General features: G+C 45.7%; 1 protein-coding gene across 1 annotated transcript in view; it reads right to left on the bottom strand.

Moving 5' to 3' along the window:
• The window catches only part of ARID3C (AT-rich interaction domain 3C), a 150,028-nt gene extending 124,656 nt beyond the window's left edge, over positions 1–25,372 (bottom strand). Inside the window, exons 1-2 of the mRNA XM_060761144.2 lie at positions 24,965–25,372; positions 16,041–16,688 (exon numbers count right to left, since the gene is read on the bottom strand). Of these exons, the coding sequence (XP_060617127.2) occupies positions 16,041–16,688; positions 24,965–25,006 (690 nt within the window). The 5' untranslated portion in view covers positions 25,007–25,372. The remainder of the gene's footprint in view (positions 1–16,040; positions 16,689–24,964) is intronic.
• Positions 25,373–25,470: the final 98 nt, after the last annotated feature.

The following is a 25,470-nucleotide window of genomic DNA, read 5'->3' on the forward strand; positions in this document are numbered from 1 at the left end:
ATTATCTTCTGCAGGCTAAACGTGCCGAGCTCTTTAAGCCGCTCCTCATAGGGCTTGTTCTCCAGACCCTTGATCCTCCTTTGAGCCGCTCTGTGTTGCATTAATTCTGCAATGGAGATGCATCCTAATGCAGAATGATTGACCTGTGTGTTTCTAAGGATTGGAACAATTTAGGTCAAGGGAGGTCAATCTCACTCGAAGCTGCAAACTACAAATCCCAAGACACTACAGGCTATGAGGCCATTGCAGCTCAAGTAGCATCACCATGTGATATTTATATGATGTGAATGGGTGTACCTTCTGCATCAGGCCTTCTGGCTCTGGATCATTTTGGGAGTGGGGAAGGGGGGGGGGGTTGAGGGGTGTGCAGAGGTCACGGGGTCAAAGGTCAGAGAGAGATAAAGAAGGAAGGGGCCCAAATGGAAGCCCCACTTCCCTCTTATTAAATATTTACCAAGCGGAGAGGAGAAGGAGGAGGGGGCCAAAGACCCAAGGGAGCAAGCAATGCACAGAGGAGGAGGAGGAGAGGGTGGATTGGTGGAAGGAAGAGATGGAGGGTGCATCTACAATGCAGAATGTATACAGTTTGACATCCCTTTAACTGCCATTGTTGTTGTTATTGTTGTTGTTGTATTTTGATGATGTTGCTGTTGTTGCAATTTGATATTTCTGCTTCCAAGGAAGCAGAAAACAAGCTTTCTCCCTCCTCCTCCCTGTGGCTTCCTCTCACATATTTATACATGGCTATCATATCTCCCCTCAGCCTTCTCTTCTTCAGGCTAAACATGCCCAGTTCCCTAAGCCGCTCCTCATAGGGCTTGTTCTCCAGACCCTTGATCAACTAAAATGATATATAGTCTAATGATTCTGACTGTCGGACATAGCCTTCTATTGAGATAACTTGTACCAAAGTCCACAATGCTAACTGGAGGCCAACCCATACAGTGCTAATGATTACGAAGTAAAACCGAAATGAATGAGCGAGAAAGAGGAAAAAGATCTTGGAGTCCTCGTGGACAACAAGTTAAACATGAGCCAACAATGTGATGTGATGGCAAAAAAAGCCAATGGGATTTTGGCCTGCATCAATAGGAGCCTAGTGTCTAGATCTAAGGAAGTAATGCTACCCATGCTCTATTCTGCTTTGGTTAGACCACATCTGGAATCACATTGTGTCCAATTCTGGGCACCACAATTCAAGAGAGATATTGACAAGCTGGAATGTGTCCAGAGGAAGCGGGCAACTAAAATGATCAAGGGTCTGGAGAACAAGCCCTATGAGGAGCGGCTTAGGGAACTGGGCATGTTTAGCCTGAAGAAGAGAAGGCTGAGAGGAGATATGATAGCCATGTATAAATATGTGAGAGGAAGCCACAGGGAGGAGGAGGGAGCAAGCTTGTTTTCTGCTTCCTTGGAGACTAGGACGCAATGGAACAATGGCTCCAAACTACAAGAGAGGAGATTCCATCTGAACATTAGGAAGAACTTCCTGACTGTGAGAGCCGTTCAGCAGTGGAACTCTCTGCCCCGGAGTGTGGTGGAGGCTCCTTCTTTGGAAGCTTTTAAGCAGAGGCTGGATGGCCATTTGTCAGGAGTTTTGAATGCAATATTCCTGCTTCTTGGCAGAATGGGGTTGGACTGGATGGCCCATGAGGTCTCTTCCAACTCTTTGATTCTATGATTCTATGATATTGTTATTGTTGTTGCTGTTGTTGCATGTTGATATTGTTATTGTTATTGCTACTGCTGTGGTTGCATTATGATATTATTGCCATTGTTGTTGTTGCTGTTGTTGCATTGCCGGGCTGTGGGCTTCTAGGAACTGTCGTCCAAAAACAAAGATCTGCACTGTGCTTACACAGCCATGACTCAATCCCTTGCAGAACTATAACTCCAAGCATCCCATAGCACTGCACCATGGCAATGCTAGTGGTGCCAAACTGCATTCATTCCATAAGGTAAATGCATCCAGATTTGTTTCTAAGTGTTACTTCTTAGTACCAGAGTTAGAAATCATAGAATCCTAGAGTTGGAAGAGAGCTCATGGGTCATCAAGTCCAACCCCATTCTGCCAAGAAGCAGGGAAATTGAATTCAAAGCACCCCCGACAGATGGCCATCCAGCCTATGTTTAAAAGCCTCCAAAGAAGGAGCCTCCACCACACTCCAGGGCAGAGAGTTCCACTGCTGAACGGCTCTCACAGTCAGGAAGTTCTTCCTAATGTTCAGATCATAGAATCATAGAATCAAAGAGTTGGAAGAGACCTCATGGGCCATCCAGTCCAACCCCCTGCCAAGAAGCAGGAATATTGCATTCAAATCACCCCTGACAGATGGCCATCCAGCCTCTGTTTAAAAGCTTCCAAAGAAGGAGCCTCCACCACACTCCGGGGCAGAGAGTTCCACTGCTGAACGGCTCTCACAGTCAGGAAGTTCTTCCTCATGTTCAGGTGGAATCTCCATTCTTGTAATTTGAAGCCATGGCTCCATTGCGTCCTAATCTCCAGGGCAGCAGAAAACAAGCTTGCTCCCTCCTCCTCCCTGTGGCTTCCTCTCACATACTTATACATGGCTATCATGTCTCCTCTCAGCCTTCTCTTCTTCAGGCTAAACATGCCCAGCTCTTTAAGCCGCTCCTCATAGGGCTTGTTCTCCAGACCCTTGATCATTTTAGTCACCCTCCTCTGGACACATTCCATCTTGAACTGGAGCAGGATGATAATAATAATAATAATAATAATCTTTATTTATACCCCGCCACCATTTCCCCAAGGGACTCAGAGCGGCTTACATGAGGCCAAGCCAAACAACAACACATCAATAAAAACAACAGGAAATAAGCAAAATAAACAATACAATTAATATAACTCACACATAGACAATAACACACAAGGATTTAAAAACCTATGGCCGGGATTCACATCTCTTTGGCCAAAAAGCATTGACCTATATCTGTTGGACTACCAGACATGGAAATCAGCTGCAAAAATGGGGAGAGAACAATTCATCCCTGGATGCATTTTGAATTCAAAATGTAAAAATTCAGAATGGGGGACAATGCCTGGCTCGAGAGCAGTACGTGTGAAAAAGATCTTGGAGTCCTCGTGGACAACAAGTTAAACATGAGCCAACAATGTGATGTGGCGGCAAAAAAAGCCAATGGGATTTTGGCCTGCATCAATAGGAGCATAGTGTCTAGATCTAAGGAAGTAATGCTCCCCATGCTCTATTCTGCTTTGGTTAGACCACATCTGGAACATTGTGTCCAATTCTGGGCACCACAATTCAAGAGAGATATTGACAAGCTGGAATGTGTCCAGAGGAGGGAGACTAAAATGATCAAGGGTCTGGAGAACAAGCCCTATGGGGAGCGGCTTAGGGAATTGGGCATGTTTAGCCTGAAGAAGAGAAGGCTGAGAGGAGATATGATAGCCATGTATAAATATGTGAGAGGAAGCCACAGGGAGGAGGAGGGAGCAAGCTTGTTTTCTGCTTCCTTGGAGACTAGGACGCGGAACAATGGCTTCAAACTACAAGAGAGGAGATTCCATCTGAACATGAGGAAGAACTTCCTGACTGTGAGAGCTGTTCAGCAGTGGAACTCTCTGCCCCGGAGTGTGGTGGAGGCTCCTTCTTTGGAAGCTTTTAAGCAGAGGCTGGATGGCCATCTGTCAGGGGTGATTTGAATGCAATATTCCTGCTTCTTGGCAGAATGGGGTTGGACTGGATGGCCCATGAGGTCTCTTCCAACTCTTTGATTCTATGATTCTATGATTTTCAAATGGTTTCTGGACACACTAACACAGGCCTGGGCAAACTTGGGCCCTGCAGGTGTTTTGGACTCCAACTCCCACCATTCCTAACAGCCTCAGGCCCCTTCCTTTCCCCCCTCAGCCGCTTGGTTTACCCATGCCTGATGCAGATACACCCAAGATGTCAGATCCAGCCTTTCCTGGGCAAAATCCACCATTAATTCAAGGGAAACCGACACCATCACCATCACCTCTCTTACGTTTCCATTGCTTTTTGGCTTCTTGGGATCTGTTGCGATGTTATAAAATATTTACACCCCTCCATCGGTCCCAGGGCAACGTATAACAACCTCAGTTTAGGGCAATCGATAACCATAACAAGTGCCTCGCAGATCTTCCCGTCCATCTGTTTTGTTTAATTGCACCAATCAATAAGGAAATTGCTTCTCCTCGTGACTCTATTATCCCTCTTTTCCCTTTCGGTCCCAGGCCCCATCATCCCCACTGCCACAGAAATGCAATTTCAGAGTGTAGTTTTGCCTTGTGTGTTCTGTAAGTGCCTCTTTCGGTTATTTATCGTGTCATCGGCAACCAGTCAATTGTATTACATTTTTAACAAAAACGAACAAACAGACAGACAAAACGCAGAATGTGCAAGCTTGGTAGTTGATTAAATGTCCTTTGACCAGTATCTAGCCCCTTGGAGTGCCTCTGGTGTTTCTGCAAGAAGGTCCTCCATGGTGCATGTGGCAGGGGTCAGGTTGCATTGCAGCAGGTGATCTGTAGTTTGCTCTTCTCCACACTCGCATGTTGAGGATTCCACTTTGTGGCCCCTTTTCTTGAGGTTGGCTCTGCATCTCGTGGGGCCAGAGCACAGTCTGTTCAGCGCCTTCCAAGTCACCCAGTTTTCTGTGTGCCCAGGGGGGAGTCTCTCATTGGGTATCAGCCATTCATTGAGGTTCTGGGTTTGAGCCTGCCACTTTTGGACTCTGTCTTGCTGAGGTGTTCCAGCGAGTGTCTCTGTAGATCTTAGAAAACTATTTCTTGATTTAAGTCACTGACGTGCTGGCTGATACTCAAACAGGGGATGAGCTGGAGATGTCACTGCCTTGGTCCTTTCACTATTGGCTGCTACTTCCCGGCGGATGTCAGGTGGTGCAATACCGGCTAAGCAGTGTAATTTCTCCAGTGGTGTAGGGTGCAGACACCCCGTGATAATGCGGCATGTCTCATTAAGAGCCACATCCACTGTTTTAGCATGGTGAGATGTGTTTTACACTGGGCATGCATACTCAGCATAGCGGAAGGGCAGATGTCTTCACTGTGTCTGGTTGTGATCCCCAGGTTGTGCCAGTCAGCTTTCGTATGATATTGTTTCTAGCACCCACTTTTTGCTTGATGTTCAGGCAGTGCTTCTTGTAGGTCAGGGCATGGTCCAGAGTGACTCCCAGGTACTTGGGTGCGCTGCAATACTCCAGTGGGATTCCTTCCCAGGTGATCCTCGGAGCTCGGGATGCTTGTCTGTTCTTAAGGTGAAAGGCACATGTCTGTGTTTTAGATGGATTAGGGATCAGCTGGTTTTCCCTGTAATAGGCAGTAAGAGCACCTAGAGCTTCGGAGAGCTTCTGTTCAACCATCTCAAAGCTCCCTGCTTGAGCAGTAATGGCACGATCATCAGCATAGATGAAAGCTGAATTAAGGAGTCTGGTGTGTTTACCACTTTGTGCCTTCAAGAAGAACTTAGAAGGTTGAAGCAGCTGAAATAAGGAACGTGATTTATCTCAAATTTACCAACAAGGGTTATGGGCCCAGCACGCTTTTGCTGCACAAGTTTAACTGCAGTGTAGATAAAGTCTTGCAAGGGGTGCATCCACACTGTAGAATTAATGCAGTTTTACACCACTTTGACTGCCACATCTCAATGCAATAGAATCCTGGGATTTGTAGTTTGGTGAGGCACCAGCACACTTTGCTGGGAAGGCAAAACATTATTGCAAAACCACTGCAAACGGGTGTGCATTTGCAATAATAATAATAACACAATTTAAAGGTGATCTTGGTGTTTAGCCCAATCTGTTGACTTTAGTTCAAAGAGCAATTCCTTGAAAATCATTAAAATATCCAATTTGGATTTTTAGGCCCCTTCCACGCTGCCAAATACAATCCTGATTATCTTCTTTGAACTCGTTTATATAGCTGTGTAGACTCAGCAGTGGATTATCTGATTTGAAAATCTGGATTATATGACTGTGTAGACCCAGATAATCCAGTTCAAAGCAGATCATGTGGATGATCTGCTTTGGAAATCGAGATTATATCACAGTGTAGACTCAGTTGATCCAGTTCAAAGCAGAACATGTGTATTATCAGTTTTAGAAATCTGGATTAAATGGTTGTGTAGATTCATATAATCCAGTTCAAAGCAGAATATTTGGATTATCTGCTTTGGAAATCTGAATTATATGGCTGTGTAGACTCATATAATCCAGTTCACAGCAGATCATGTGTATTATCAGTTTTGGAAATCTGGATTATATGGCTGTGTATACCCAGATAATCCAGTTCAAAGCAGATCATGTGGATTATCTGATTTGGAAATCTGGATTATATGACTGTGTAGACCCATATAATCCAGTTCAAAGCAAATCATGTGGATTACCTGCTTTGGAAATCAGGATTATATCACAGTGTAGACTCAGTTGATCCAGTTCAAAGCAGAACATGTGTATTATCAGTTTTGGAAATCTGGATTAAATGGCTGTGTAGATTCATATAATCCAGTTCAAAGCAGATCATGTGGATTATCAGATTTGGAAATCTGGATTATATGGCTGTGTAGACTCAGATAATCCAGTTCAAAGCAGATCACATGGATTATCGTCTTTGAAAATCTGGATTATATGGCTGTGTAGAAAGGGTCTTAAAAGCACTGCCATGTACCGATTTAAATCCCTGCATATTTCCAACAAGCGCATCTACACTGCAGTATTAATGCAGTTCGATATCACTGGGGCTGAATGCTATAGAATTGTGGGAGTCATAGTTTTACAAGGTCTTTAGCCTTTTTCTTCCAAACTACAACTCCCAGGCTTCAATAGCATGAAGTCATGGCAGTGAAAGTGTGTTCATTCCACAATGAATAGAGATAGATACCCTGAATCTAAGCTCAGCTCTGCAAATCCAAGCCAGTCATACTCTCTCAGCCTCAGAGGAAGACAAGAGCAAAGCAAAATAGCTCTTTCCAAGGAGATTTGCCGGCCTTCCTTCCGTTCCTCTCTTATCTCCCCCTTTCCATCTGCTTATCTCTTCCCTGGATGTGAAACTGTTCCACTTCTCTCCCAGATTTGAATAAACACAGGCCCAGAGACAGAAAGAGAGAGATCTACAGCATAGAATCACAACAGCAACAGTCATAACTCAATGCTATGGAATCTTGGGAGTTGTAGTTTTACAAGGTCTGTTGTCAGAGCAACTTCTCGCTCAACGAAGCAGCTTGTGCTCGTTCATTTGCCTGGATTATCTTGTAATTCTTGTGTCCATCGTCTTGGGACTTGTTCTCGTGAGATTTTGTTTTGTTGGTGCCTCTTGGAATCCTGCTTTTCAGTGCTATGTTATATTGATCTTTTATAACATTATTTGCTTTTCATCTATTCATCTATGATGTTTTCATTATTTGCTTTTCATCTATGCTAATGATCGTGCCATTACTGCTCAAGCAGGGAGCTTTGAGATGGTTGAAAAGAAGCTCTCCGAAGCTCTAGGTGCTCTTACTGCCTATTACAGGGAAAACCAACTGATCCATCATCCATCTAAAACACAGACATGTGCTTTTCACGTTAAGAACAGGCATGTATCCCGAGCTCTAAGGATCACCTGGGAAGGAATCCCACTGGAGCATTGCAGCGCACCCAAATACCTGGGAGTCACTCTGGACCGTGCTCTGACCTACAAGAAGCACTGCCTGAACATCAAGCAAAAATTGGGCGCTAGAAACAATATCATACAAAAGCTGACTGGCACAACCTGGGGATCACAACCAGACACAGTGAAGACATCTGCCCTTGCGCTATGCTACTCTGCTGCTGAGTACGCATGCCCAGTGTGGAACACATCTCACCACACTGAAACAGTGGATGTGTCTCTTAATGAGACATGCCACATTATCACGGGGTGTCTGCGCCCTACACCACTGGAGAAATTACACTGCTTAGCCGGTATTGCACCACCTGACATCCGCCGGGAAGTAACAGCCAATAGTGAAAGGACCAAGGCAGAGACATCTCCAACTCATCCCCTGTTTGGGTATCAGCCAGCACGTCAACGACTTAAATCAAGACATAGTTTGCTTAGATCTACAGAGACACTCGCTGGAACACCTCAGCAAGCGAGAGTCCAAAAGTGGCAGGCCCAAACCCAGCACCTCAATCCATGGATTATACAGATAAGAGACTCCCCCCCTGGGCACACAGAAGACTAGGCGACTTGGAAGGCGTTGAACAGACTGCGCTTTGGCACCACGAGATGCAGAGCCAACCTTCAGAAATGGGGCTACAAAGTAGAATCCACGACATGCGAGTGTGGAGAAGAGCAAACCACTGACCACCTGCTGCAATGCACCCTGAGCCCTGCCACATGCACAAGGGAGGACCTTCTTGCGGCAACACCAGAGGCACTCCAAGTGACCAGCTACTGCTCAAAGGACATTTAATCAACTACCAAGTTTGCAAAATCTGTGTTTTTTGTTTAAATTTGTGTGTGTGTTTTGTTCTGTTAGAAATGTAATACAATGGTATGGTTGCTGATGACACGATAAATAATAATTTGCTTTTAAGAACATTTTATCTCTTACATTTCAATAAACTACAAAGACTTCAGTCTGTGCAGTTTGGTGATTTCAGCAAGGTGAATCTACTCTGAGGTGCGACATGGGTCACATTGTTGCTTTGCTTGGCTATCGGAAGATCTATGCACGATGGGTTGTGGAAACAGAGTGTCGACTTCTTCCGTGACGGCTCGGGAAAACTTGTTCATCGTTGGCAGAAATGTATCCAATTGTCTGGTGATTATGTGGAAAAGTGAATAGTAATAGTGGTAGTTAAAGAGCACATTCTAAGGATTATGTCTACGTTTGGTTTATTTAAATATTCCCATCCAAACCCAAGTAATGAAGGTGGAGGCATTACTTTTCATTCAACCCTCGTATTTTCTCAATGATGGAAAAAGACAGAAATGCCAACCATAGAAGGCAGTGAAGATGCAGGAGCTTAATAGAAATGGACAAGGCAACAACTCTGAAGGATAAACCATCAATACATTCTGAGAAGAATGGAAACCTTTCTATCTATCCATCCACCTATCTGTATCAATTCATTCATTCATCCATCCGTTCATCCATCTATCTCAGGCATTGGCCATCTTGGGCCCTCCCTCCAGGTGTTTGGGACTTCAACTCCCACCATTCCTGACAGCCTCAAGCCCCTTCCTTTACCCCTTCAGCCACTAAGTGGTAGGCTGTTAGGAATTGTGGGAGTTGAAGTCCAAAACACCCGGAGAGATGAAGTTTGCCCATGACTTGAGAACATGCAAAAACACCAACAATACCAACAACAACAAGGAGAAGATCCAATAGCTCTTTGCCTGCCATTTCTTTGCTTGCCTCACCTCCATTCACACAGGTTGTACATTTGCTACACACAACAGGGCCATCCAACATAATGTAGATGCACCCGGAGGTGACTTGAGAACACACAACTACAACAACAACTACAGCAACAACAACAAGGAGAGGAACCAATACCTTTTTGCCTGCTTGCTTATCTCACTACCATAGACACAGGTTGTACATTTGCTACACACAACAGGGCCATCCAACTCAATGTAGATGCACCCAGAGGTGACTTGAGAACACACAACAACAACAACAACAAGGGGAGGATCCAATAGCTCTTTGCCTGCCATTTCCTTGCTTGCCTCACCTCCATTCACACAAGTTGTATATTTGCTACACACAACAGGGCCATCCAACATAATGTAGATGCACCCGGAGGTGACTTGAGAACACACAACTACAACAACAACTACAGCAACAACAACAAGGAGAGGAACCAATACCTTTTTGCCTGCTTGCTTATCTCACTACCATAGACACAGGTTGTACATTTGCTACACACAACAGGGCCATCCAACTCAATGTAGATGCACCCAGAGGTGACTTGAGAACACACAACAACAACAACAACAAGGGGAGGATCCAATAGCTCTTTGCCTGCCATTTCCTTGCTTGCCTCACCTCCATTCACACAGGTTGTACATTTGCCACACACAACAGGGCCATCCAACTCAATGTAGATGCACCTGGAGGTGACTTGAGAACACACAACAACAACAACAACAACAACAAGGAGAGGATCCAATACCTCTTTGCTTGCCTGCTTATCTCACTACCATTCACACAAGTTGTACATTTGCTATACACAACAGGGCTATGCAACAGAATGTAGATGCACCTGGAGATGACTTGAGAACACACAACAACAACAGCAAGGGGAGGATCCAATAGCTCTTTGCCTGCCATTTCTTTGCTTACCTCACCTCCATTCACACAGGTTGTACATTTGCTACACACAACAGGGCCATCCAACTCAATGTAGATGCACCTGGAGGTGACTTGAGAACACACAACAACAACAACAACAACAACAAGATCCAATAGCTCTTTGCCTGCCATTTCTTTGCTTACCTCATTACCACTCACACAGGTTGTACATTTGCTACACACAACAGGACCATCCAACTCAATGTAGATGCACCTGGAGGTGACTTGAGAACACACAACAACAACAACAACAACAACAACAAGATCCAATAGCTATTTCTCTGCCATTTCTTTGCTTACCTCATTACCACTCACACAGGTTGTACATTTGCTACACACAACAGGGCCATCCAACTCAATGTAGATGCACCTGGAGGTGACTTGAGAACACAACAACAACAACAACAACAACAAGGGGAGGATCCAATAGCTATTTTCCTGCCATTTCTTTGCTTACCTCACTACCATTCACACAGGTTGTACATTTGCTACACACAACAGGGCCATCCAACTCAATGTAGATGCACCCGGAGGTGACTTGAGAACACACAACAACAACAACAACAACAACAACAAGGAGAGGATCCAATACCTCTTTGCTTGCCTGCTTATCTCACTACCATTCACACAAGTTGTACATTTGCTATACACAACAGGGCTATCCAACTCAATGTAGATGCACCCGGAGGTGACTTGCGAACACACAACAACAACTACTACAACAACAAGGAGAGGATCCAATAGCTCTTTGCCTGCCATTTCTTTGCTTACTTCACCTCCATTCACACAGGTTGTACATTTGCTACACACAACAGGGCTATCCAACTGAATGTAGATGCACCTGGAGGTGACTTGAGAGCACACAACAACAACAACAACAACAACAAGGAAAGGATCCAATACCTCTTTGCCTGCCTGCTTATCTCACTACCATTCACACAGGCAGTACATTTGCTACATACAACATATCTGTATGTATCCCTCTGCAATTCCAAAACAACATCCAGAAACCTAAGAGGCTAGTCCTCATTGTCGCCTTCAGTGAGTACACCTTTCCAACCCTTTTCCTTCTCCTTCCAACACAAAGAGAATTGATAGAAATCCAGTAAAAAGGAAGAGCAGGTGCCCGGAGAAAGAAGAAACCAAGGCATGGAGATTTATTTATTTTTTGTCATGTCAGGAGCGACCTGAGAAACTGCAAGTCGCTTCTGGTGTGAGAGAATTGGCCGTCTGCAAGGATGTTGCCCAGGGGACACCCAGATGATTTGGTGTTTTATCATCCTTGTGGGAGGCTTCTCTCATGTCCCTGCATGAGGAGCTGGAGCTAATAGAGGGAGCTCATCTGCCTCTCCCCGGATTCGAACCTGTGACCTGTCGGTCTCCAGTCCTGCCAGCATAGTAGGCATGGAGATGTGGAGAAAGGGTTTAGCTTAGACTCACTTAAATATAAGTAAGGCACTGCATGGCATTCAAAGGAAACAGCTCGCTTTCTACCAAGAAAGACCGTGCAGAATCACACCTTCGATTGCTTGAAAAGGGAGCAAAAAGGGAGGACAAAGGCTAATTACAACCAAGTGTAAGTCCAGCAGTTCTCCATATCTGCTGGGTTGTGTTCGCCTGTGGATGCCAAAATCCAAGGATGCTCAAGTCCCATTACATACAATGAAATATTAAAATATTGTTCCTTATATAACATGGGAAAAGCAAGGCTTTCTTTGCAGAATTTATTTTTCTGTCATGGTTGAATCCATGAATGCTCAATCCATGGATATGGAGCGCTGGCTGTATTTCCGATTGCAGAACTAGTGGAGTATTGCGTATCCAAACTGCTTTGGACCAGAAGTGTCTTAGATTCTGGAATAAATGCATACACATAATGGAATGTCTTAAAGAAATCAATACAAAACTCCATTTACATTTAGGATGCATCGCTCATATAGTTCTTTTATACAAACTTTTCAATAATTGTTTGCATGGAACAAAGTTTGCATTCCATGAACCATCAGAAAGCAAAGACATGTCCCATATTTCAGGTTAAGCGGCTGAGGGGGAAAAGGAAAGGACCTGAGGCTGTTAGGAATTGTGGGAGTTGAACGTCCAAAACACCTGGAGGGAGGGCCGTAGTTGGCCCATGCCTGGTCTACACTGACCACATAATGCAATGTTGACGTGCTATAGAGATGCATCCAAATTTAATACGAGTGGAGCATTCCTTATCCAAAACACTTGGGAACCATTCTGTAAGTGAGATTTTGGAATATTTGCATATACATAATATATCTTGTAGCTGGAACCCAAACTATGTAATCCACAGACTTTATGCACATTGCCTGATCGTAATAATGTTGTGAGCAAAGCAAAGTTTGCATGCATTGTACCTTCAGAACGAGAAGATGTCACCATCTCTGAGAATTATACAATCGTGTTCAAACTTTGGAGTATTCCAGATTTCAGACTCCAAGATAAAGGATATTCAACCTTTATTCCCTCTAGCAAGGGAATTGAAATGTAAGATATTGAGAAGGTAAATTGGTCCAGGAATAAACTATTATTTTTGCAGGAAAGGGGGAACACTTGGATGCAGGAAAGCTGGACCATTGCAAGAATTAACACAAACGAAGGGGAAGCCGTCCCTGGAAGACCTGTCACCTTACATTTGGAATCGCCATTTGCTATGCGAGAGAGATTGGGGTTTACCTACAAAGAAGATTGAGATACAGGTGGCTTTGGTGGAAATCCTTTAAGAGGAATCCCAGGCAACCGGAAGAAACCCAGAAGTATGCCAATTAGACCTTTGCAACGTGAAACACAAGCTCTAAAAAGCCTTTCCCCAATTTGGAAACGCTGAATCAATTATTGGAAGCAACAGTACATTGGAGCACCCGACCCAGAAAAGCCTGTTTATCCATTTCCACCTGAAAACAACAATGAGTAGATAGAAAGAGGAGGAAGAGTTGCCACTACACCTCAAATGCCTGTTTTGTAATTCAACTGTAGATGGAAACTTACAAAAATACAAAACAGGATAGTGTTTTATCATCAACCAACTACAAAACCAAAGTGGAAAGTTTCTAATTGTGGCAAATGAATCGAGAAATAGTTTAGGACAAATTCACCGAGATGCAGCGTACTTTAACAAACATCACCATCTTGAATTACCTGTTTCAAGGGTTGGAAAATATTTAATTTGGTGAAAGGTGAAGGGAAAGAGACCTGCCAGCCATGTTTCTGCTGGGAAAACAACTTTAAGGAATGGACCTCTTGACTAAAAAGGAACACAGAGTAAGGATCCTGTGCTCCCCATGCTCTATTCTGCTTTGGTTAGACCACACCTGGAATATTGTGTCCAATTCTGGGCAGGTGAGGGAGACTTTGTGCGAGGTCAGGCCCTTGCTGGCGAGGCTTCGCGGGCTGGATAAATGACCTTGGGGGACTACGTTTGGCCCGTGGGCCGTAGTTTGAGGACCCCTGGTCTAGATCTAGGGAAGTCATGCTACCCCTCTATTCTGCTTTGGTTGGACCACACCTGGAATATGGTGTCCATTTCTGGGCACCACTATTCAAGAGAGATATTGACAAGCTGGAATGTGTCCAGAGGAAGGCGACTAAAATGATAAAAGGTCTGGAGAACAAGCCCTATGAGGAGCGGCTTAAGGAGCTGGGCATGTTTAGCCTGAAGAAGAGAAGGCTGAGAGGAGATATGATAGCCATGTATAAATATGTGAGAGGAAGCCACAGGGAGGAGGAGGGAGCAAGCTTGTTTTCTGCTTCCCTGGAGACTAGGACGCAATGGGACAATGGCTTCAAACTACAAGAGAGGAAGAACATGAGGAAGAACTTCCTGACTGTGAGAGCCGTTCAGCAGTGGAACTCTCTGCCCCGGAGTGTGGTGGAGGCTCCTTCTTTGGAAGCTTTTAAACAGAGGCTGGATGGTCATCTGTCAGGGGTGATTTGAATGCAATATTCCTGCTTCTTGGCAGAATGGGGTTGGACTGGATGGCCCATGAGGTCTCTTCCAACTCTTTGATTCTATGATTCTATGAATGGGAAGGGACCTCAATGGGAATAAGTGGGGCAGAAGGGGAAGGACTGCGAGGAGACCAAGAGTGCTGGGCAACAGAAAGGGACCCGAGAAGAGGGGAGGGAAAGAGGGGCCAAAGGGGACTACAGCGGGTGAGAGGGACAATGGAAAGGGATGACCAGTGGGGTCAAGGGCAAGGGAAGGAGTGGGCACGAGAGGAGAAGCAAGGAAGAGGGCCGAGGGGAGAAATAAGCTCAGAGGGGGGCTGAGGGAAGACTAGAGCTGGGCAAGGGAACAGAGAGGGCAAGGAAAGGAAGCTGGGGAGCAAGGACTGAGAAGGTCCACAGGGATGGTCAATGAGAAGGGTTGGAGGCCGTATCATCTCCTACCTCCGTGATGGTGAACCTATGACACGCGTGTCAGCACTGACACACATGGCTATTTTTGATGACACACGGCCACAAGCGGCCGCATACAGAGAAGTACACCTTATAAGAGCCAATCTAATTTATTTGTTTGTTTGTTTGTTTGTTTGTTTACCTGACTTCTATACCGCTGTTCTCAGCCCGAAGGCAACTCACAGCGGTTCACAACAAATACGAACAGCAAAAATTCAATGCTACAGTATAAAAACAGTTAACAACCTAACACATTACACAATGAATAAACAGTTACTACAATACCCATTCACTGTCGTCTCGTCATCAAAAACATGTTCCAGATTCGTCATCCATTGTTCCATTCCAGTGTTCATTAACCAATCATTGCACTAATTATTTGAACGCCTGCTCAAACAGCCAGGTCTTCACCTTTTTGCGGAATACCATTAGAGATGGTGCTAGTCTAATGTCCGTAGGAAGGGTGTTCCACAGCCGAGGAGCCACCACCGAGAAGGCCCTATCTCTCGTCCCCGCCAGCCGTGCTTGAGAAGCAGGCGGGATCAAGAGCAGGGTCTCCCCGGAAGATCTCAAAGTCCTGGTGGGTTCATAGGCAGAGATGCGGTCGGATAGGTAGCTTGGGCCGGAACCATTTAGGGCTTTAAAGGCCAACGCCAGCACTTTGAATTCAGCCCGGTAGCAGATCGGTAGCCAGTGGAGCTGGCGCAACAGGGGGGTTGTATGCTCCCTGCACTCCACCCCTGTTAAGATCATGGCTGCCGAGCGTTGGACTACTTGGAGCTTCCGGGCCGTCTTCAAAGGCAACCCCACGTAGAGAGCGTTGCAGTAGTCTAAACGGGATGTAACCAGAGCGTGGACTACCGTGGCCAAGTCAGACTTCCCAAGGTACGGGCGCAGCTGGCGCACAAGCCTTAGCTGTGCAAATGCTCCCCTGGTCACCGCCGAAACCTGGGGCTCCAGGCTCAGCGATGAGTCCAGGGTCACACCCAAGCTGCGAACCTGCGTCTTCAGGGGGAGTGCGACCCCATCCAGCACAGAGCCAATCTAATTCCATCCTTCAATTTGTAAAAGGCTCTACAAATTTAACATCTGCACGTTGGAGCATTGTTCACTCCATAACTCAGCATGGAATATACATTTTTTCTTATTTATACTATAAATATTGCAAAATTAAGTTTATTTTTTTCTCGAAGTTGACACCCCACCCAAGTTATGCTCAGGTTTTTGGCAAATTTTGACACGCCAAGCTCAAAAGGTTGCCCATCACTGTCCTACCTGCTTGAACTGCTCCTCGTAGGTCCATTCGTGGGGCTGAGGCGTCGGTGGCTCTGGGACCGAGCGGACCGCCAAGGGACCGGAGGCTTCAGTGGAGGCATTGCAGTTGGGATTGGGCTGCCCTTCTTCCGCCTCTGCCTTGGGATCCTCCTCTCCTTCTTCCTCCTCCTCCTCTTCCTCGTCTTCCTCCTTCCTCTCTTCCTCCTCCTCCTCTTCTTCTTCTTCTTCTAGGGCTCGGCACTGCTGGCCCGAGACCTGGCTGGGCAGGTTCTGCAGGTGGGCTCTCAGTGGTCCAGGTGTCCCTCCAACCCGGCCTATCCCTCCACCTGAGCCAGCTATGGGGCCCCTGCCACAGGTCTGCAGGGGCATCAAAGGCGGCAGGGCGTGGGTCTGCCGGGGCTGGGGGTGATGGTTGTTGGAGTTGGCAGGCTGGGTGGCGACAGAAGTGGCGTAGCTACGTGTGGCCTGAGCCCGGCGGCGCTTCTCCTCGGCCTCCTCCTTCAGCCTGGCCGCCTGCGCCCGCTGCAGGTTCTCCATCACAGCCTCCAGGCGCAGGGCCCCCGCCGTCATGGGGCAGCTGGGGGTCCCCGAGGAGGAGGAGGAGGAAGAAGAGGAAGAGGAGGAGGAAGAGAAGGCGGCCGCTGCAGCCTGAGGAGAGAGGAGAGACAAGCAAGGGGTTAGATCAGTGTTTCTCAACCTGGGGGTCGGGACCCCTGAGGGGGTCGTGAGGGGGTGTCAAAGGGGTCGCCAAAGACCATCACAAAACATAGTATTTCCTGGTGGTCATTGGGATTCTGTGTGGGAAGTTTAACCCAATTCTGTTGTTGGTCGAGTTCAGAATGCTCTTTGATTGTAGGTGAACTATAAATCCCAACAACTACAACTCCCAAATGCCAAAGTCTATTTTCCCCCAGACTCTACCAGTGTTCACATTTGGGCATACTGAGTATTCGTGCCAAGTTTGGTCCAGATCCATCATTGCATGAATCCACAGCGCTCCTCTGGATATAGGTGAACTACAACTCCCAAACTCAAGGTCAATGCCCACAAAACTCTTCCAGTGTTTTCTGTTGGTCATGGGAGTTCTTTGTGCCAAGTTGGGTTTAAATCCATCGCTGGTGGAGTTCAGAATGCTTTTTGATTATAGGTGAACTATAAATCCCAGCAACTACAACTCCCAAATTACAAAATCAATCCTCTCCCCCAATCCCACTAGCATTCACATTTGGGCATATTGGGTATTTGTGCTCAATTTATTACAGTGAATGAAAATATATCTCGCATATCGGATATTTACATTGCGATTTATAACCGTACTAAAATGACTGTTATGAAGGAGCAACAAAAACAATATTATGGTTGGGGGTCACCACAACATATGGAACTGCATTAAGGGGTCACGGCATTAGCAAGGTTGAGAACCACTGGGTTAGATGGTGTCGGAAATAAGGAGAGCATTTCCATTTTCCCCATGCACCTGTTGCAATCCAGAGCAGGGAACGAGGCCCTAAGATAACTATCCACCACACTTGACTGTGAAAAAACAATCCTTTTTTATTGAAGAAAAATGGTTACAGAATAAAGGAAAAATGCAAGTCAAAAGCCACAGCAAAATCAGCAAACATGAATTTAAATGGACAAAGCAAAACCCAAAGCCACACTGTAAAATGCTGGAACCTGTTAGCAATCCACTAACCGTACTTGATATCCTAGAAATCTTTCAAGACCATGGCCAGGGAAACCGGGAGAACTGCCAAGGTCTTCATCAATCTGAAACGATGCCTGAACTGAGAAAGTCAGCCCGGCGGAAGGCACTTAAAGCCGAAGAATTGATTCCGTGAAACGCCCCTCTGCTTTGAAGCCAATGTTTGTAATTCTTTAATTCGGGAAGACCTTCGCAAGCTGAGTGATTTACTTCTGTCTTGCCAAATCTGGCCCCTTCTGTTCTCATTAAAGTTACCAGGTGCAGAAGGGAGTGAAAGGTCATGGCTTCCCTCTGAAACATTCTCATGAACACTGGTACTTTCATTTTCCAAATCTACAGAAGTTCCTTCCTCACTAATTTCAGGAACATTGGCATTTTCCAAACCTACAGCAGTTTCTTCCTCACTAATTTCAGGAGCATTGGCATCAAGAGGTACATTTCCATTAGCATCAGTAAATATACTTTCATTTGCATCAGGAGGAACAAACAGAGAATCAGGTTCAAGTTCAAACTCAGGCTGAACCCCAACAGCACCCCAACATTGATTATTTTTGTGAATTGCTGTGAGTTTTCCAGGCTGCATGGCCATGTTCCAGAACCATTCTCTCCTGACATTTCGCCCACATCTATGGCAGGCATCCTCAGAGGTTGAGGGTCTGTAATTCCCAGCAACTACAACTCCCAAATGCCAAGATCTATTTCCCCCAAACTCCACCAGTGCTCAGATTTGGGCATATTGAGTATCTGTGCCAAGTTTGGTCTAGATCTATCATTGTTTGAATCCACAGTGCTTTCTGGATGTAGAACTACAACTCCCAAACCCAAGGTCAATGCTTACTAAACCCTTCCAGTATCATGAGAGTTCTGTGTGCCAAGTTTGGTTCAATTCCATCATTGGTGGAGTTTGGAATGCTCTTTGATTGTAGGTGAACTACAAATCCCAGCAACTACAACTCCGAAATGTCAAGATCTATTTCCCCGGAACTCCACCAGTGTTCAGATTTGGGCATATTGAGTATCTGTGCCAAGGTATTGTCGAAGGCTTTCATGGCTGGAATCACTGGGTTGTTGTAGGTGTTTTCGGGTTCTATGGCCATGTTCTATCCGTGCCAAGTTTGGTCCAGATCCATCATTGTTTGAGTCCATAGTGCTCTCTGGATGTATTTTTTTTATTTGTCGTGTCAGAGCAACCAGTCCATTATATTACATTTGTAACAGAACATCTCTGGATGTAGAAGAACTACAACTCCCAAACCCAAGGTCAATGCTTAGTAAACCCTTCCAGTATCATGAGAGTTCTGTGTGCCAAGTTTGGTTCAATTCCATCATTGGTGGAGTTGAGGATGCTCTTTGAATGTAGGTGAACTATAAATCCCACAATTACAACACCCAAATGACAAAATCAACCCCACCAGTATTCGAATCTGGATGTAGAAGAACTACAACTCCCAAACCCAAGGTCAATGCTTAGTAAACCCTTCCAGTATCATGAGAGTTCCGTGTGCCAGGTTTGGTTCAATTCCATCATTGGTGGAGTTGAGGATGCTCTTTGATTGTAGGTGAACTACAAATCCCAGCAACTACAACTCCCAAATGACAAAATTAACCCTACCAGTATTCAAATTTGGATGCATCGCATATTTGTGCCAAATTTGGTCCAGTGAATGAAAATATATTCGGCATATCAGATATTTATTTACATTGTGATTCATGACCTGAGCAAAATGACAGTTATGAAGGAGCAACAAAAATAATTTTAGGGTTGGGGGGTCACCACAACATGAGGAACTGCATTAAGGGGGTCGTGGCAATGGGAAGGTGGAGAAACACTGATCTATCGTTTGTTTTTGGCCCATTTTGGGAAAGGAGAGGGGCAAATCTAAATGTTGTGATAGACTCACAAGGGAGCCATCAGGAGCAACACAAAAGATCTTGAGGTGCATCCAGAGAGAAGAAGCCAACCCGGAATGGAGAGGCGAAGGGGGGACCGCGGAAAACGGGGGAAAAGGAGGCGGAAAGAAGAAAAGCAGGGGCTCCAAAAGGGGGTAGAAATGGGGAGGGTCGTCCCAGGTTTCCCTTCGTGCCCAAAAAGGGAAGGTTTCACGCAGCGGGGCGCGTGGGGAGAGCGCGCAAAGAAGGGCACACGCTTGAAGCCGGGAATGGAGAGGGGAAGGGGGGGGACCGCGGAAAACGGGGGAAAGGAGGCGGAAAGAAGAAAAGGAGGGGCTCCAAAAGGGGGTAGAAGTGAGGAGGGTCGTCCCAGGTTTCCCTTCGTGCCCAAAAAGGGAAGGTTTCACGCAGCGGGGCGCGTGGGGAGAGCGCGCAAAGAAGGGCGCACGCTTGAAGCCGGGAATGGAGAGGGGAAGGGGGGACCGCGGAAAACGGGGGAAAGCAGGCGGAAAGAAGAAAAGCAGGGGTTCCAAAAGGGGATAGAAGTGGGGAGGGTCGTCCCAGGTTCCCCTCCGTGTCCAAAAAGGGAAGGTTTCACGCAGCGGGGCGCGTGGGGAGAGCGCGCAAAGAAGGGCGCACGCTTGAAGCCAGGAATGGAGAGGGGAAGAGGGGACCGCGGAAAACGGGGGAAAGAAGGTGGAAAGAAGAAAAGGAGGGGCTCCAAAAGGGGGTAGAAATGGGGAGGGCCGTCCCAGGTTTCCCTTCGTGCCCAAAAAGGGAAGGTTTCACGCAGCGGGGCGCGTGGGGAGAGCGCGCAAAGAAGGGCGCACGCTTGAAGCCGGGAATGGAGAGGGGAAGGGGGGACCGCGGAAAACGGGGGAAAGCAGGCGGAAAGAAGAAAAGCAGGGGTTCCAAAAGGGGATAGAAGTGGGGAGGGTCGTCCCAGGTTTCCCTTCGTGTCCAAAAAGGGAAGGTTTCACGCAACGGGGCGCGTGGGGAGAGCGCGCAAAGAAGGGCGCACGCTTGAAGCCGGGAATGGAGAGGGGAAGGGGGGACCGCGGAAAACGGGGGAAAGGAGGCGGAAAGAAGAAAAGGAGGGGCTCCAAAAGGGGGTAGAAGTGAGGAGGGTCGTCCCAGGTTTCCCTTCGTGCCCAAAAAGGGAAGGTTTCACGCAGCGGGGCGCGTGGGGAGAGCGCGCAAAGAAGGGCGCACGCTTGAAGCCGGGAATGGAGAGGGGAAGGGGGGGACCGCGGAAAACGGGGGAAAGGAGGTGGAAAGAAAAAAAGGAGGGGTTCCAAAAGGGGGTAGAAGTGGGGAGGGTCGTCCCAGGTTTCCCTTCGTGCCCAAAAGGGAAGGTTTCACGCAGTGGGGCGCGTGGGGAGAGCGCGCAAAGAAGCTTGAAGCGTGCGCCCTTCTTTGCGCGCTCTCCCCACGTGCCCCACTGCGTGAAACCTTCCCTTTTGGGGTGTCCCCTGAATCAAGAGACCCAGATGTACAAGTGGGGTACTTTCCCCTCTTTCTCATTCATCCCCCGAGAAAGAAATCACCTTTCCACGCCAAGTCGCGCCTGCAAAACATAGTTGCTCGCACTCCCGTTTCCTCCCCCCAAAAAGGTCTCCCCCAAACTGCTTCTCCTTCTGAGACTCTTGGAGATTTCATGGCATCCTTCCTCACATCCCCATTGGCCTCAGAAGGAGGAAGGAAGGGGCTTACAACTCTTTTTAGTCGCCCTTCCCATCCCCAAAACCGAGCTCGAAGTTGGTGATTACCCACAAGTAGATTATTATGACCTCCAGTGCACTTTCTCCCCAAGATTGGGAACCTGATTAGTATCTTTTTAATTTTCCAGATTGGGAACTCTATTATGACACTATGTAGCCAAATGTGTAAAAAATGTTCTGTTCCTGGTTTGGAAGTATTATTTCCTGTCCAATTGGAAAAGTAGTTGTTCTCCTCCAGAAACTTTGTTTTTGGGCCTGCCACAAACTCTTTTGAATTGGTTGAGACTCTAAATAACTGAAAAACTGGCGCAAAAATGTCCTGCAGCAGGATGCCCCTCCCTCAAATAAACAAAGTTTTGGTAGTTTGGTAAACTTTTCCCATGTTTTTTTAATGATAGACTCAATTAGGAAATATAATATAATAATATAACCCGGGTTACATAGTGTTATATATTATAATATTAAAATGCAATACAAGATAATACTAGTAATAATAATCCAATATTATAATTATATATTTGCATTACATGTAATACTACTAATAATATTACAATATAATGGTATAGTGCAACATAGTAATATATAATACTGATATTGTTGTTGTTCATTCATTCAGTTGCCTCCAACTCTTCGTGACCTCATGGACCAGCCCACGCCAGAGCTCCCTGTCAGCCATCACCACCCCCAGCTCCTGATATTTTACTGATATTGTACTGTGCTAATAATATAATATATTGTATGAAAATATATCTTGTAAGCCACTCTAAGTTCCCCTTCGAGGTGAGAAGGGTGGCATATAAATGCCGTAAATAAATAAATAAATAAATAAAATTAAATATAATAATAATAATAATATTTCACTACTCCCCAGGTTGGGAACAACCTCTTCGTCATCGTCCCCCTCCTCCTCATTATTATTATTATTGCACTTTCCTCCAAGAATGAAACATTATTATTATTGCTATTAATAACAATTATTATTACTCACTGATCCCCAGATTGGGAACAGCTTCCTTCTCCTCCTCATTATTTCAGTTTCTCAAAAACTGGAACCTCATTATTATTATTTTTATTGCTATATTATTATTATTATTTATTATTATTATTATTATTATCATTCACTAATCCCCCAGATTGAAACCGTATCATTACCATTATTGTTATTGCTATTATTATTATTATTATTATTCACTATTCCACCAGATTGGGAACAACCTCCTCCTCCTCTTCATTATTATTTCACTATTCCCCCCAAATTGCAACCATATTATTATTGTCGAAGGCTAATAATAATAATGAAGTTCCCCCAAGATTGGAACCTCATTATTATTATTATTGCTATATTTATTATTATTATTATTATTATTATTATTATTATTATTATTTTCACCCTTCCCCCAGATTCGAACCTTATTATTATTATTGTTATTGCTATTATTATTATTATTCCGTATTCCCCCAAATTGGAACCATATTATTATTGCTATTATTATTATTATTATTATTATTCTCTATTCCTTCAGATTGGGAACAACCTCCTCCTCCATTATTATTATTGTCGAATGCTAATATTAATAATGATTGTTGTTATTATTCCTGTATTTATTATTATTATTATTATTATTATTATTATTATTAACCCTTCCCCCAGGTTGGAACCTTAATATTATTGTTATTGCTCTTTTTTAATTATTATTATTATTATTATTATTATTATTATTATTATTATTCAGTATTTCCCCAAATTGGAACCATATTATTATTGCTATTATTATTATTATTATTATTATTATTATTATTATTATTCACTATTCCCTCGAATTGGAACCATATTATTATTGCTATTATTATTATTATTATTATTATTATTATTCAGTATTTCCCCAAATTGGAACCATATTATTATTGCTATTATTATTATTATTATTATTATTATTATTCACTATTCCCCCAGATTGGGAACAACCTCCTCTTCCTCCTCTTCATTATTTCACTTTCCCCCAAGATTGGAACCTCATTATTATTACTGCTATATTATTATTACTACTACTACTACTACTACTACTACTACTATTCACTATACCCCCAAATTGGAACCTTATTATTATTGTTGTTATTGAACTTAATTATTATTATTATTATTATTATTATTATTATTATTATTCACTATTCCCTCAGATTGAGAACCACCTTCTGAGTTTGGCACCCCAAGTGTCCCCCCAGTTTCTCTTCCCCATTTGCCTCTCCCTTTCTAACTTGACAGGATGGGTCTCAAAGACATTGCTCATGACTTCTGAAGGAGGAGGACATTCCAATCTGTGGGGAGACCTTTCTACCTTGGGGAGTCCAGCCTCTCCCCTTCCAAACCAGCCCCCAATATTGGGAGATGCCATTCTTCTGCCTCCCCATGGCTGGCTTGCTTGGCCATTTCCCTGAAGGGTGTTTGCTTTGGGGAGGACCTCCAGATTGGGATTAAGAGAGGAATGCAGTGTGGATGGCACCCTCGCCTTACCTTCTTCCAAGGAAGCTTTGGAAAGAGGAGAAGGAGAGGAGAAGGAAGAAGAAGACCCTTGGAAGTTCCTTCCTTCTTTCCTTCCTTTCTTCCCAGGTAAGTGCCTGCTGCTCCTCTCCCAGAGAGCCCACCGCCTTGACCACTTTCAGACTCCAAATACTGGGAAGGGGCTGCAAAGGGAAGCTCTGGAAAAGAGGAGAAGAGGAGGAAGAAGGAAGAAGAAGACCCTTGGAAGTGCCTTTCTTCCTTCCTTCCCAGGTAAGTGCCTGCTACTCCTCTCCCAAAGAGCCCACCGCCTTGGCCACTTTCAGCCTCCAAATATTGGGGAGGGGCTGCAAAGAGAAGCTTTGGAAAAGAGGAGAAGAGAAGGAGAAGGAAGAAGAAGATCCTTGGAAGTTCCTTCCTTCTTTCCTTCCTTTCTTCCCAGGTAAGTGCCTGCTGCTCCTCTCTCCAAAGAGCCCACCGCCTTGACCACTTTCAGACTCCAAATACTGGGGAGGGGGCTGCAAAGGGAAGCTTTGGAAAAGAGGAGAAGAGAAGGAGAAGGAAGAAGAAGATCCTTGGAAGTTCTTTTCTTCCTTTCTTCCCAGGTAAGTGCCTGCTGCTCCTCTCTCCAAAGAGCCCACCGCTTTGGCCACTTTCAGACTCCAAATACTGGGGAGGGGCTGCAAAGAGAAGCTTTGGAAAAGAGGAGAAGAGAAGGAGAAGGAAGAAGAAGACCCTTGGAAGTTCCTTTCTTCCTTCTTTCCTTTCTTCCCAGGTAAGTGCCTGCTGCTCCTCTCCCAAAGAGCCCACCGCCTTGGCCACTTTCAGACTCCAAATATTGGGGAGGGGGCTGCAAGGGGAAGCTTTGGAAAAGAGGAGAAGAGAAGGAGAAGGAAGAAGAAGACCCTTGGAAGTTCCTTCCTTCTTTCCTTCCTTTCTTACCAGGTAAGTGCCTGCTGCTCCTCTCTCCAAAGAGCCCACCGCTTTGGCCACTTTCAGACTCCAAATACTGGGGAGGGGGCTGCAAGGGGAAGCAAGACCCCTCCCCAAAAATAAACCAACAAGACCCCTCTTTCCATCTCTGCTTGTCTCCCCCAGGAAAAGAGCTTACCAGGGCGGCTTTGGCGGCGACGAGGCGGGTGTTCTCCACCATGATCCGGCGCCTGGAGCTCCTTCTGCTTCTCTTCCTTCCTCCTTTCCTCCTTCCTTCCTTCCTTGGTGCCCAGGGGAGGGTCTGCCCTTTGGGGAGGGGGCGGGATGGGAGGCTCAGCCCTGAGGAGAGGGAGGAGGGGTGGGCTTCCCCCCAACCAGGCTGCCGGCTTGCCTGGAGAGCCTTCTTCTCCTCCTTCCTTCCTTCCTTCCTTCTTCTCCTCCTTCTCTTTGGCAACAAGTGGGCGACCACCCCAGGCAAGAAGCCCCTCTAAGGGAAAAGGCAGGACCCCCCTCCCTCCTTCTCTCTCTCTTTCTCCTCTCTCCTTCCTCGCCTTGCCGCCGCCTTGGCAAACAACGCCTCGGGGAAGGAGAGCGAAAGAGAGTGCGTGGAGTCCAAGGAGGAGGAGGAAGAAGAGGAGAAGGGGTTGGGTCTGAAGGGGGGGGGGGGGGCTTGGCTTGGCTTGG

The sequence above is a fragment of the Anolis sagrei genome, chromosome 2 (assembly GCF_037176765.1).
Source record: "Anolis sagrei isolate rAnoSag1 chromosome 2, rAnoSag1.mat, whole genome shotgun sequence".
Classification (NCBI taxonomy): domain Eukaryota; kingdom Metazoa; phylum Chordata; class Lepidosauria; order Squamata; family Dactyloidae; genus Anolis; species Anolis sagrei.